We start from the raw sequence: 13,132 nt of genomic DNA, 5'->3' as shown, positions 1-13,132 counted from the left end.
TCTTGTGTCGCCTGGCCACTGACTCCATGCTCCTGAAATTCCAAGTCAACAGCTTAAATTCTATGTAGTTTGCAGCCATTGCCATAAAATGGTCCCAGTATCTGAGCCCTCCACACCCTCCACCCCACCCCATGTGCATTGACTCATGATAAGTGGATAAGGCAGTCCTAGAACCCAAACAACAAATAAACATACCTCAAATCCCGAACCCCAGAACAGCTTAGCAATGGCCAGCCACCCAAACCTAGGCATGAAGAATGACGTGTGCATCATGTAACCATTATCCACTAGTTAGTGGATAGGGGTGTGTGAGTGGGTGCATGTTGAGCCTCTAAGGCAGTGTGCAAAAAATCCACTCTACCCCAACAACTTCCCATCCGGCCATTCGCATCTACACACCCAACAAAGGTAAAGCAAGCAACATTTTGAACAAATGATGGCAGCCAGGGAAATCAGTGCTGCACCACCTGAAGTTGTCACTCTTGTTGAGGCACCAGTTGCCCACCTCCAATGACCAGCTGCTCATTGGTCACACATTATAAACGTTAAACATATGAATGTGAGGCAACAAAGTACAAAAGTACTTTCAAGGGACACAATGTTTACAAAAGTATTGAAGAAATCAGACTAGTAGGTCCTTCTGATATGTATCCGTTCTTTAATTGTGTTTTTCTTCAAAGTTCACACACACAAGTAACACTTTTCAACTCATCAAGAAGGCTTCCTCAGGGCAAGTCATATATGCGGCGTTGTATCAGGCAATCAATCCTCAAAACTGCACTTATCACAGAAGGCAGAGACAACACTTTCAAGTAATCCACTTCCTAATCTTAGTGTAAGCGGTCACTTGTCCACAAATCACAAGTCCATCATCCAAGCCGTGTTTGGCAACTAGTCACATCCAACAGCGCATAGATTCAATGTTCGAAAAGCAAGCAACATGCAGGCAAACCCACATACATCAACAAGCTGCAGCCACAAAGTCAGCAAGCAATCATGTTACAGGCAGGGACCTGCAGATAAACAACAATGAGGTATATTTACAAGTAGTTAGCGCTGCTGCAACATCATTTTTTTTATGCAGCGGTGGCGCATTTATTGCTCCACACTGCTCCATATTTACAAACTTGTGCTTTGGGCCCAATGCGTCAGTTTATGCAGGCCTGTGTCACATTATACCTGCACCAGGTATAATGCACGCAGGTTAGGCGTTCTCATGTTGAAAGCCGCATAGAATTGATAGTGAAATTTACAACTTTTCAGTGCATCACTCTACGACTTCTCTGCATCAAAATCCCTATGCCTTCTCAAACCAGGCGTAAGGATTGACACAGGGCTTTTATCATTGGACTCGCCTCTGTGTTCTGACTCATTGCTGGAGTTGCATCGTCTTACAACCATCTCCAACAATGCGTCACTTTAGCACCAAAAAATGAGTCAGAATTTCTGATGGATCCATGAATCATGTGCCATGGAGCACTGTATTGTACATACAGAGCATTTTTATGGCGTTGTTAAGGCAGTTGAGGCAGGCGCAAGAAATCTGACACATCGATGCTGATGCATCAGCCTGTAAATATGCCCCAATGTTCCAGAGGTGCCAGGGGAGATCAACACATGACAGAAAGGCATGTTCCACTGTCCCATAGTGGAATCCCAGAGTCTACTCCTGCCACTTTCCGGTGTAGTCTCTCCCTGGTGTGTAGGTACCATGCAGTCCATACCACGCTATCCCTTTCCCATGGAGCCATCTTACCAACATGTGGCATGGAAATCAAAGCAAGTTCTAAGCCATCTGTGGAGTCACTTGGGGCATACTTAGTTTGCTGACAGTGGTGTCATCCGAGGCATATACTTCAGAACACCCATCCAGGTGTGGCCCATCATCTGAGTCCAGGGGCCTGCCGTGGGTAATCCCAGTCACTGCCAGTTGTCTGTCTGAGCTTTCATCAGTTTTGTGTCACAGTTCAGGTGGGCCAGGTCACGCTGCTCCCTTCTCAGCCATCGTCGAGGGAGAGGCCTTGCCGTGGAATCATCTCCACTCATGTTCTCTGCTCAGTAATGATCCATCCACTCCCAAGTGTCCATGGGGATTAGGAAGATGTGGGTGTTTCCGTCCAACGAGACCCGCACTTTAACAGGGCACAAGAGGGAGTACCGCACTCCTGCTTCCTGCATCTGCAATTTAACCTCCAAGAAGGATACTCTTTTAGCCTGCACTGTTGCAGTGAAGTCCAGGAACATTGTCATAGCCGCATTATAAATTCAAAAGGGGCCGCCAATACGTGTTGTCTGAAGCAGGGTATTTTGATCACAGTAATGCAACAATATGGCCACCACTGGTCTCTGTGGCCTTCCCAGAGCCAGGGGCCTCGCAGGGACTCTGTTATCACGCTCGAGTGCAAAGAGAGGAGAAAGTTCAGTAGGGAACAATTGGATTCTCATCCAATTTTCTAAATAGACAACCATATCATTGCCCTCTGTACTCTCAGGCAGACCCGTGATCCACACATTGTAGCACCAATTGTGGCCCTCAGTGTCCTCTTCTCTATTCTCCAAGATCCTCACTCACTTGGTGAGATCTGCTACTTGTTGCTGCTGGGCCTGCTGTGCTGGCTGGAGTTCCCCAACATGTACATCCATCTTTTTGACTTCATTCGCAAACTTGTGGTGGTCAGCTCTAAGAAGGCCTAACTCCGTTGTCAGAGTACCTATCTGTGTCTGCAAAGTGTCTTTGGAGTCAGCAATGGCCACAAGAATCTTGTCCAATGTCGGTTGTAGAGCAGGTGAAACACACTTCTTACCAGCCCCAGGCGGAAGTCCCTCCATTGGGGGTGCCCCTTGCTTCTGCACGGACAGACCAGGGCCCTGCGCTTTAGGTTTGCCCATCATCTGACTCACCGCCGGCTTTCTTGCAGGGTAACCTCAAATTAAAGCACTCCTCAGAGGCCCAGGGCTGATCTTCAGCCAAAAGAGGTGGTCCAACCCTCCTCAGCTCATGCCCAGCCAGGCCCCAAGCTGTCCAGTCCACTTCCAAAGCACCAGCAACAACCTGCAACATGGTGACTGTATTGGGCAGCAGGCCCCACTTTCTGGTCCATCGTTGGGTGCAGACCTGTGCCCTGAATGCCCCAACATCCCTTTAATGCACAGACATGGTCTGGGGGAGTGGGCAAACATTTTCTGCAGGTGCCCACCAAGTTCAGGCCTTTTCCCAGTCCATAGGCTTTGTAGCAACTATGTCAAGCTCCTGGTTGCCGAACTGCATCCCAAAATCACCTGGGTCGAGCCTGCCTCTTCCTTAACAAGCAAAAGGGGACCTCAGGGCAACCCCAGGTCAGGCAGAGCCCAGACAATGCCCCCAAAGTCACCGCTGGGCCCGACTCATCCTCCAGGCTCCAGTAGAGTTTGAAGAAAGCTGCACAATCAACTCAGATCTTAAAGACCAATGACTACTGCTTATAAGAACAACAATGAAGCTTTACACTTGATCTCTTGCATTGCTTGGTAGCACATTTCCTAAGACAATTAGACAGCTTCCTAACCTCACCTCTCTTCCTCTCTCCTTACCTTCCCGTCTCCCTGCATTTTCCCCTACGTCAACCTGGAAGAAGAACAAACAAATCGCATTTAATAAAGTGTACACCTTAAGAGCCTTATGTAGAATTTGGGAGGCAGAATACCGAGTCAAAAAGTGGTCGATATCTCCTCCACCATATGACAAGTGCCATAGACTATAATCCACTTTCTAGCTCATCGAGCAAGATATCCACAACCATGTTTGGGGTAGAGTGTCCATAAGGGCCTGATTTAGAGTTTGCACGATGGGTTACTTCATCACAAACATGACTGATGTCCCGTCCACCTTATTATAAGTACATTATATCCTACAGCACTTGTAATAAGGCAAATGGGATATCAGTCACATTTGTGACAGAGTGACCCATCCACCAAACTCTAAATCAGGTTCTAAGCCTTTACCGTATTCTGAGCCTTAATTTTGCATTAAGAAAATGATAAAAGTGCTAAAATAAATACCAAAATGCAGTGCTATAGAATTAGGACATTCAGAAAGATGCCATTTTAAGGAGAACATATTTGCTTTGTCCATACCATTCCCACGATGAACCCTGTTTGGATGAAGGTTTATATTATACAGCAGTGGCCCATGCTTTAGGGCAGAGAAATAATGCCCACACCTTTTGGCCAACATAAAAAGTGTCTGTTAGGCTGAGCAAAGGTCGGACTGACAGACACTCTTTATTTTCTGGTCTAGCAGCCAGAAGTTAGAGGTGCGCTAAATGCACAGGTTTCTGGCTGCCTGAGCTGAACTTTGCTGGACTGAAGATGTTACAACCCTGTGGGCTGACCTTTTCAACCTTACAAAGAGCCTCAAGGCCCTCCTCCTTGTGACAAGGGGGTGGGTCACTGATAACCTTGGACCTGGTCACTTCAGTTTTAATCCCTGAAGTGGCCAGGCTGGAGGGTCTTTCATTGCTGCATCATCACAGCAGTCTCACTGACCCCATACCACTCTATGACGAGGTAGGATCTGCTGCCTCCCCCTAAGGTCAGCCTATGAGGATTGGCAGCAGTCCCAAACTTTTTGGAACCACTGAGGCTTCCCTCCCCAAGACGCTGAAGGTGTTATGTTTTTAATGTTTGGTGCATGCGTGCGTATGTGCATGTATGAATGTATGTGTATTTATGAGTTCATTCGATGAATGGATGTGTTTGCTTGTGAGTGGTGGGTGTATGAGTGTGCACGCTTGTGAGTGTGCATGTAGTTGGGTGAGTGCGTGTGTGGATCCCGCTTGATTTATCGGCCATCACTGATATTATAATTCAAAACTTCAGTTGGAATCAACAATTCTCCAAAGTTTCTAATGACATGATTTAAAGTCACTGGGCCTGATTCACAAAGGTAAAGTGGCACGAAAGTCTAACTTTACGACTTTTGGTATTCACAAAGGGCTTTTACAAGTAGTAAATGCCCTTTGTGAATAGTGAGAGTCGTAAAGTTAGACTTTCGTCTCATTTTACCTTTGCGAATCGGGCCCACTGTGTTCTCTATATAACAACCTTTTTAATTCTCCCTGCCAGAAGATTAATCACCCCATTGCTTGTAATCTCAGCCTCAGTTTGGTTTTAATCTGAGGCCATAAGTGAATTGCCACCCATACCTATTGGCTTGAGAGTAGAGCTACTTGGTTTACGTTTTTAAAACCCTGAATACTCACCATCTGTCTCCGCAGTATTTTTAAGTGCACACATTTCCTGCTCAATTGAAGACAGTGGGTAATTTTATTTAGCAGAAAAGAACGTTTGAACTGACAATTAATGCGCAGAAATGCTATAGTCTGGTGGTGTTCCGTGGTACTCTTGACACAGCCTCAGACAGAACTGAGAAGGAAGAAAGAGTTTAGAAGTTTATAAGCAGTGTTGCATAGAAGGATCCGCCATTGACACGCTCTATATATTTGATGTCTGTCTATTTTATTTATGAAGTCACTCCAAATCAAGTCAAATTTAAAAGAGTGTTTCAAGCACCTCCTTTTTTGCTTTCTTTTTCAGGACCCCTTAACATTGGACTTCTGGACTTTCTCCTGTTCGGAAGCCTGATAGCTGCAGTAGACCCTGTGGCCGTCATTGCCGTGTTTGAAGAAGTCCATGTCAATGATGTTCTCTTTATTATTGTTTTCGGGGAGTCTTTGTTGAATGATGCTGTAACTGTGGTAAGTGGGATGCAAAACTTCACCCGACATTCACGCAGAAATTGCTACTGGCATAAGGGGTATAATGCCTACTATACTGACTACTATAACAGTTAAACGAACAAATGTTGAACTAAACAATGTATTTCGTAATTTCGGAGTGGCCTCAGGGTAAAATTCTGATGCTTAACAACCCCTCTCCCAAATGTGAGTGTATCTAGTTATAAATGTTTAAATAACCCTGGCACGAATCAGATCCTAATGGGATGTATAGCGCTCTATATGGGTTGCAGTTGTTGGGTGGTGTACACTGTACATAGAGAGAAGAATTACTAACAGTGAATATATATGACAATCTAAATGGGATCAGTTGCACGGTGTGTGAAGAAGATGAACCAATGAAAATGATACCTGTAGGAGCAGTGAGGCAGAGTTAAACAAGTGATAATTTTGTCACAACTTTCTCAGATAACGGGTTCTTCAGGATAAGACTATGGAATAATTTACTTGATTATTCAACATTAAGATCACTGCTTGGAGGAATAGAACTTATACCAGCCAAGCACTGGGGGTAGCAGTTCATGGGGCAGTGATATGGGGACATAAAATGACTAAAGTGCAAGAGCTGGAGGAAAATCGCTTTTGGAGGTCAATAACGAGTCTCCCAATAAGTAAACCCTTAACACTGCTACGATTTGACACTGGGTTGAGGCCAATTTCAGATCAAATTAAATTAAGACCTTTATTATTCTGGAGAAGGCTCTGGGCTACCCCAGAGCTGTTGCTTTATTGTAGTGATCTAGTAGAAATTCTTAAGGACCCGTGCTCTGCTCGATTACCCTGGATTAAGCCTTTAAGAGAAAGTTTTAAGGGGATGGGTCTTCTGGATCAGTGGAGTGACCCAGGAGGTTCATGCCCATGTATAAGTGCACAGGACCTGAAAAGTAAATACAGGTCCTACAAGCTGTCTAGTCTTGTAGCCTCCAATGTACATTATGCTGCTTTTCTTTTACAACATAAAGTTTATTATTTAATCGAACCATTCTTGGATATTGTTGAACCCAGGATGGCTATAAAAATTGTATGTACAATTTAGGTTTGGAACGTTTCCTTTTCTTGCATTCATACCTGGCTGGTCAGGAGCAGATAACTCTAAGGACCAGAGCTGCCCTAGCTGTGGGCATGATAATGAATCAGTGCCCCGTTTGTTTTTTTCTCACCCTAGTTATAGTAAACCTAGGCCGAAATGGTTAGTTCCCATTTGTAGGAACCTGGGCACTAAAAACCATGAGGTGGCCCTTAGGAATTTACAAACTAAACCACCCCCCCCCCCTCCCATGGTTTTTGCAGTTTCAAGATTTTTATTGAGTTTGTGGTTTTTAGGAATGCGTAATATTCCTATATAATTAGGGATACTTTTTTAATTGGTGCTGAGAGTATAAATGCATGATCAATTTTATTATATTTTTTAACTAGACTTTGCTTGTTTTTAGCTAATGGATGTCTTAATCTTTGACTGTATGTCAAGTTATTTATGTATCTCTTTTATGGTATATCGAGGTCTGAAATAAAGAGTAACATGATGATGCATAGCACATGGCTAAAATGGACAATTGAAGAAATACAGTATGCATGTACATTTCTAATTATAGGTAAGGTGTTCACTTTGCATGATTCTCCGTAGGCAAGAGTCAGAATTGTGAGTCTGATGATACAATGAGATACATCTAACAGTGTATGCTGCATTTTGATAGGACCAAAGATAAAGCAGCTTAAAATGCAACTGCCATTGCAGTATTGACGTATTTTACCATACATTGTAACAGTAGTTGCTGGCCCATTGGAGTAAATTTATCCTTGCCCCATCCCCCAATTTTCCCTTTAGCTGTTAAATCACCGCTGAGTCCACTCACTGCAGTCTAGGTAAGTAAACTGAAATATTCATGAACTGAACCTTAGCAATCAGTGTGGTTGCTTGCAGAACGATATCTTTATTCCGTATTTTCCAATTCTTAGGGGGAAAAGTGAGGAACGATCACATCTGTGGCCAGAGTGCCTTCAAAGCTGTTCAGTGAAACCTCTGTCATGTGTCAGCGTGGCTGGCTTTAGCAAAGTGGTGCCCGGTGCAACAATTTCTTTTGATGCCTCCCAAAGACCTCCTTCTCTATGGATTCCCTCGCTACCATCCTCCAACAGTGCCCCTCATCTCTCCATAACCCCTCTCTCACATGCATTTCATTTGTTTTATAGTGCCACTCATACCGGTGTAGGGTGTCAGAGCACTTTACATCACACACACATTATAAAGTAGGTTTCTCCAACAAGTAGATTGTGAGCTACTGGTAGCTCTCCAGCTACCTGCTTTTAGCTTTCCTGTGTGCAACTCAGCCTATAAAATTAGAAGCTTTTGTTTGGTTGAATTAATATAGGTGTACTAACATTGGAAAGCGTGTGTTTGATCTGAAAATGTGTATATTTTTAGAACACATAATTTCCAAAATCTTTAATGCTGATATTTAAATGATAAATCATGCATCCTTGGGAGACTTATTATTAATATTATTACCATAGTGCCAAGCGACATTGCAGCTGTGGTTGTTATGTATTACCATTGTAGAGGCATTCCAAATTGACTAAGCCTTCCACTGCTTGGCAATCCTCAGTGAGGTGATCATGACTGGCAATCTTGCAGGAGTGGGCACTTATATAATCTAGTCTGATATGTACAACACTAATAATATTAGTAGCTCAGAATGATTGTCATTGAACATAAGTAGCTCTTGTGAGTGAAAAGATTGTAGACCCCTGTTATAAAGAGAGAAGGAATCATATATCCTCGAGCCATCTCTCAGACTTCCTCGACCTTTGTAACTCTTACCTCCCTAACTATCCAAATAACCCTCCCACCCCCCACTCTACCATTCCCGTGATCCTGGGGATGAGCAGAATCCCGTCCTCCCCCATCTCCCCTAGACCCCCAACACAACTTACCGCTATCCAATCATGCCCTACCCCATAAACAACCAGAAACCCCTTGCATGCCTGCTGGTTAACTGCCGCTCAGCTGTCCGGCATGTGACTGAAATAGCTGAAACCATCCTCAGCTAAGACATTGACATTGCCTTCCTTACGGAAACTTTGCTCAATGTCCACTCTACATCTATCGTTGCTTTACTCTCCCCCCGGTTACTCCATACTTAGAAAAGATAGACAAGATAGAATAGGAGGTGGTCTAGCCATCATCTTTTAAAACGAACTTCAACTCTTCCTTGCTAAGAACTCTGACTCTATTACCTTTGAATACCTCGGAGCAGAACTTAAAATTCAGGGCTCCCCTCCTATTCACCTACATAATATCTACCATCCTCCTGGCGAATCCCTTCCCTTCGCAGAGGAACTTTCTAACCTCCTCACCCACTCCTCACTTTCCAACTCTAACAATCTCTTCCTTGGAGACTTCAACCTCCACTGGAATGATATCGAAGACCCTGCAGTTAATCTCCTCACGAATCTTCTGGAGATTAGTGACCTTAAACAAATTTGTCACTCTCCAACTCACACCAAAGGGGCCACTCTTGATGCCATCATCACTAATAATGATTTGGCCTCCCTTTCCAACATCATCCCCACTGACTGGTCCGACGATCACCACATCCTCTTTACGATCACCACTACAGCCCCCCCTCCATACCAAAAGCATCAAACACATGAATTTGATCAGAAACCTTCATCTTATCCCCCCCAGCGAACTAAAAACTAAACTCAAAGCCCATTTTCTGCTCACTCCCCTCTCCCAAAATGCTAACGCCCTCACCGAACACTATAATAAATCAGTTACTGAGGTCCTGGACCTAGTGGCCCCTCCCAAACTAAAACCCCAAAGAAACATACCTTCCAAATCCTGGTTCAACTCTGATCTCAACAGCGAAAGACGCTCTCTTAGACTGTCTGAAAGAACCTGGAGGCAACACCCGTCCCCCTCCCATCTAGCCCTCATCTGATCTGCTAGGTCCAACTACAAAAACACATCCTCAATGAAAAGGCCCCCTTCTTCCGCGCACAACTTGATAGGGCCAAAAATAGACCTAGAGAATTGTTCAGCATCGTCAAAAACCAAACATCCTCTGCCCCCCAAAGCCTCAATTGCTAAATTCTTCTCTGATAAAATCACCAAAATAGATCAATCCTTCCTCTTAAATCCCCTCTCTCCCAACCCACTATTTTCTTATGACATTTCTCCTGAATCTCCATCCCCATCAAATCCTCCCCATCTCTTTTCCGTTACCTTCCCACTTGAATCCAACCCTTTTTCCCCCAGCAAAAAAAAATGCATCATGGCATAATTTTCACCCTGTTACCAAACACGAAGTCTATAACATCATCACTAAGCTCAAACCATCCTCTTACACCAAAGACCCTCTGCCCTCTAACCTAGTCCAAGACCAAAAAGATATCATTGCCCCATACTGGACCACCATTATAAACTCCTCCCTGGCAAAAGGGGTGTGTTCCCGCCTCCCTCCAACTGGGTCAAATCACACCCATCCCCAAAAATCCCAACGCGGATCCCAACGACCTGAATAACCTCCGACCTATCTCTAACCTCCCTCTTCTCTCCAAAGCCCTTGAAAAGTGCGCCCTGCTCCAACTGGATAATCACATCAACACTTTCGACCTCTTTGACTCACTGCAATCTGGCTTCAGAAATCGATGCAGCACAGAATCTGACATGCTCAATATAGTTGACGACATACATCACTCACTCGACAATGGCGAGTCGTGCCTACTCATTCTCCTCGACCTTTGCGGTGCTTTTGATACAGTTAACCACACGGCCTTACTTAACGCTCTTAAAGTCCGCTTAGGCCTCAATGGTCTTGTCCTCGACTGGTTCACCTCCTTTCTCTAACACAGAACCCAGCAAATCAAAATCGATAACTGCCTTTCCAACCCTACTCCAATCTCCCTCTCTGTCCCCCAGGGATCCATTCTCTCTCCTGCTTTCTTCAACCTCTTCATGGAACCCCTTACCCTCATTCTCAAACAAGCAGGAACCAATTACCACCTCTATGCCGACGACATTCAACTTTACTATAAGATTAAATCCCACTCTGAAGTCCTTCACCTCAATGACACCCTGACCAAGATCCAATCATGGTTCCACCACAATCATCTCAAACTCAACCCTAAAAAAACGAAATCATTCTCTTCTCCCCTAAAAACAACCCACTCCCCATACAAGACTGGATATCCGACCTTAATGCTCTCAACTGCTCTCTCACTACTTCCAACTCGGTTAAATCTCTAGGCATCGCCATTGATAATAGCCTTGCTCTTACTTCCCACATAAAACCTCAGCCAAAAGAGCACTCTTCACCCTCCGTCATCTCAAGAAAATTAAACCCTTCATCCCTGCTGACGACTTCAAATCTGTTGTCCAATCGCTGGTCCTGTCAAGAATCGACTATGGTAACGCTAGCCTCGCTGGAACACCTAAAGACCACCTTTCACCACTCAAATCAGTGCTCAACCTAGCTGCTAGACTTATCTCTGACTACAAACGTTTTGACCACATCTCCCCCTACCTTAAAACCATCAAATGGCTACCCATCGAAGGCAGATCCACCTGTAAGATTGCATGTATCACGCACAAAGCCCTTCACCAAAACACCCCACGTTACCTCTCAGACAAACTCCACAAAGCAGGCTGCGCCCGACCGACGAGGAGCACAAACGTCCTAATTCTTATCACCCCTCTGTTAAAAAAGAAAAACACAAAAGCTCGCTCCTTCTCCAGAACCACTCCTTCCATCTGGAACTCCCTGCCTAAAGACCTACGCTGTAACCCTTCGTAGTTCAACTTCAAAAAAGACCTTAAACTGTACCTCCTCAACAAATATTGGGGTCCATAATATCTACCTCTGACACTGACTCCCACTCTGCACCCCCGTCAGGCTCCCCTCTATTGCCCTCCAATTCTCTCTCCTCCCCATTCTCCCTCCTAACTCCCCTCCCTCACGCTACTCTCTCCCCTCCCCCTTAACCCCCCCTCCCTGCCTCTATCTTTACATATGACATCTAGCCTTACACACGGCCTCCCACTGTTCTCCTGTTCTCCTAACTCCTACTCTCTTTGTCCCCCTCCTTTATCATTTCTTTTTCTCTTTCACCCACCCTCCCTAGCCTAATTACTCACTACCCTCTTCAGCTTAATATGGTACTTTTGTAAATAGCACTCGTATTTATCTGCTTTGTTAGGTATATTGGTTCTTATTGCAATGTTTTTGATCAAATGTTTTTAGTACCGTACCTCTTCACACTCCTGTAAAGCGCTCTGATACCCCTGGGTCTAGCCAATGCTATATAAAACCTTTAAAATAAATAAATACAAATAAATATATTTGTAAGACAATGAGGCTTACAAGGTGTAGGAATCACATGTCATCCATACTAGTAGGCAGTACACCTTAAGAGTGTTTGGTCTTTAAAGCAAAAAATCATGTTTTAAATGTACCACAATGGTTGGGGTTGGCTTTACTAATAATAATGTATTTCTATGCAAACAAAACCTTTTTAGCAACATTAGGATAATGAAAGACTGAGGAAAAAACATAAGGGGGCCGATTCACAGAACTAATCTGTGACAAAATCCCAAAACTTACTACTTCTGGTATTCATAGAAGGCACTTACGATTTTTGGTCTTCACAGAAATCACTTATGACTCCTAACTTTACGTCCGGACTCGGACTGGAAATTCCATACCCGGAGCGGAATTTCCACACCAGGAGCCGAAATCCCGCACCTGTGCCGCAATTTTCACACTCGGGCTGGAATCTCTGCTTTTAGGGCGGAATACCCAGATTCTGGTGTTAATTGACTTCATCTGATGCATGGTGGGGGTTGGTAGGCACTCGAACAGGTGATTAGCATTGAGGAAAATGCTCAACCGGGCAGAATGCGGGTATTCCAACCCAGAAGCGGAGATTCCGGCACAAGTGTGGGATTTCTGCTCCGAGTGCGGAAATTCCACTCCGGGTGTGGAAATTCCAGCCCGAGTGCAGACATAAAGTTAGGAGTCGTAAGTGATTTTTGTGAATACCAAAAATCTTAAATGTCTTTTGTGAATACCAGAAGTAGTAAGTTTAGGATTTTGTCTCAGATTAGTTCTGTGAATCGGCCCGAGGTTCAAACCTAGACCATGCAATTTACATGCAGCACTTTGACACTTCATAGGTCACTGTGCTATATTAAGATTGTAACTTAGGAACTGCAAGTAACAAAATGATCTGTGACAAAAGCAGTAACCTGCTGAGCTATCCACATAAAATATAGAGCCAGATGTATGACAATTCCCTTTTGTGAGTCGCAAATTGCGACGTTTTGTGACTCGAAATTTGCAATTAGCAAAATGGAATGT

The 13,132-nt window shown here is 44.3% G+C and overlaps 1 protein-coding gene across 2 annotated transcripts in view; it reads left to right on the top strand.

The window, feature by feature from the left end:
• Positions 1-13,132, top strand: part of SLC9A3 (solute carrier family 9 member A3) — an 840,704-nt gene that overhangs the window by 328,135 nt on the left and 499,437 nt on the right. For both annotated transcript variants that reach the window (XM_085606775.1, XM_085606776.1), the window contains exon 3: positions 5,575-5,735. In XM_085606775.1, the coding sequence (XP_085462901.1) occupies positions 5,575-5,735 (161 nt within the window). The remainder of the gene's footprint in view (positions 1-5,574; positions 5,736-13,132) is intronic.

This window comes from Triturus cristatus, chromosome 5_2 (genome assembly GCF_964204655.1).
Source record: "Triturus cristatus chromosome 5_2, aTriCri1.1, whole genome shotgun sequence".
NCBI classification, from domain to species: Eukaryota; Metazoa; Chordata; class Amphibia; order Caudata; family Salamandridae; genus Triturus; species Triturus cristatus.
The sequence above is the reverse complement of the archived record's forward strand: the minus strand, read 5'-3'. Positions and strand labels throughout refer to the sequence as shown.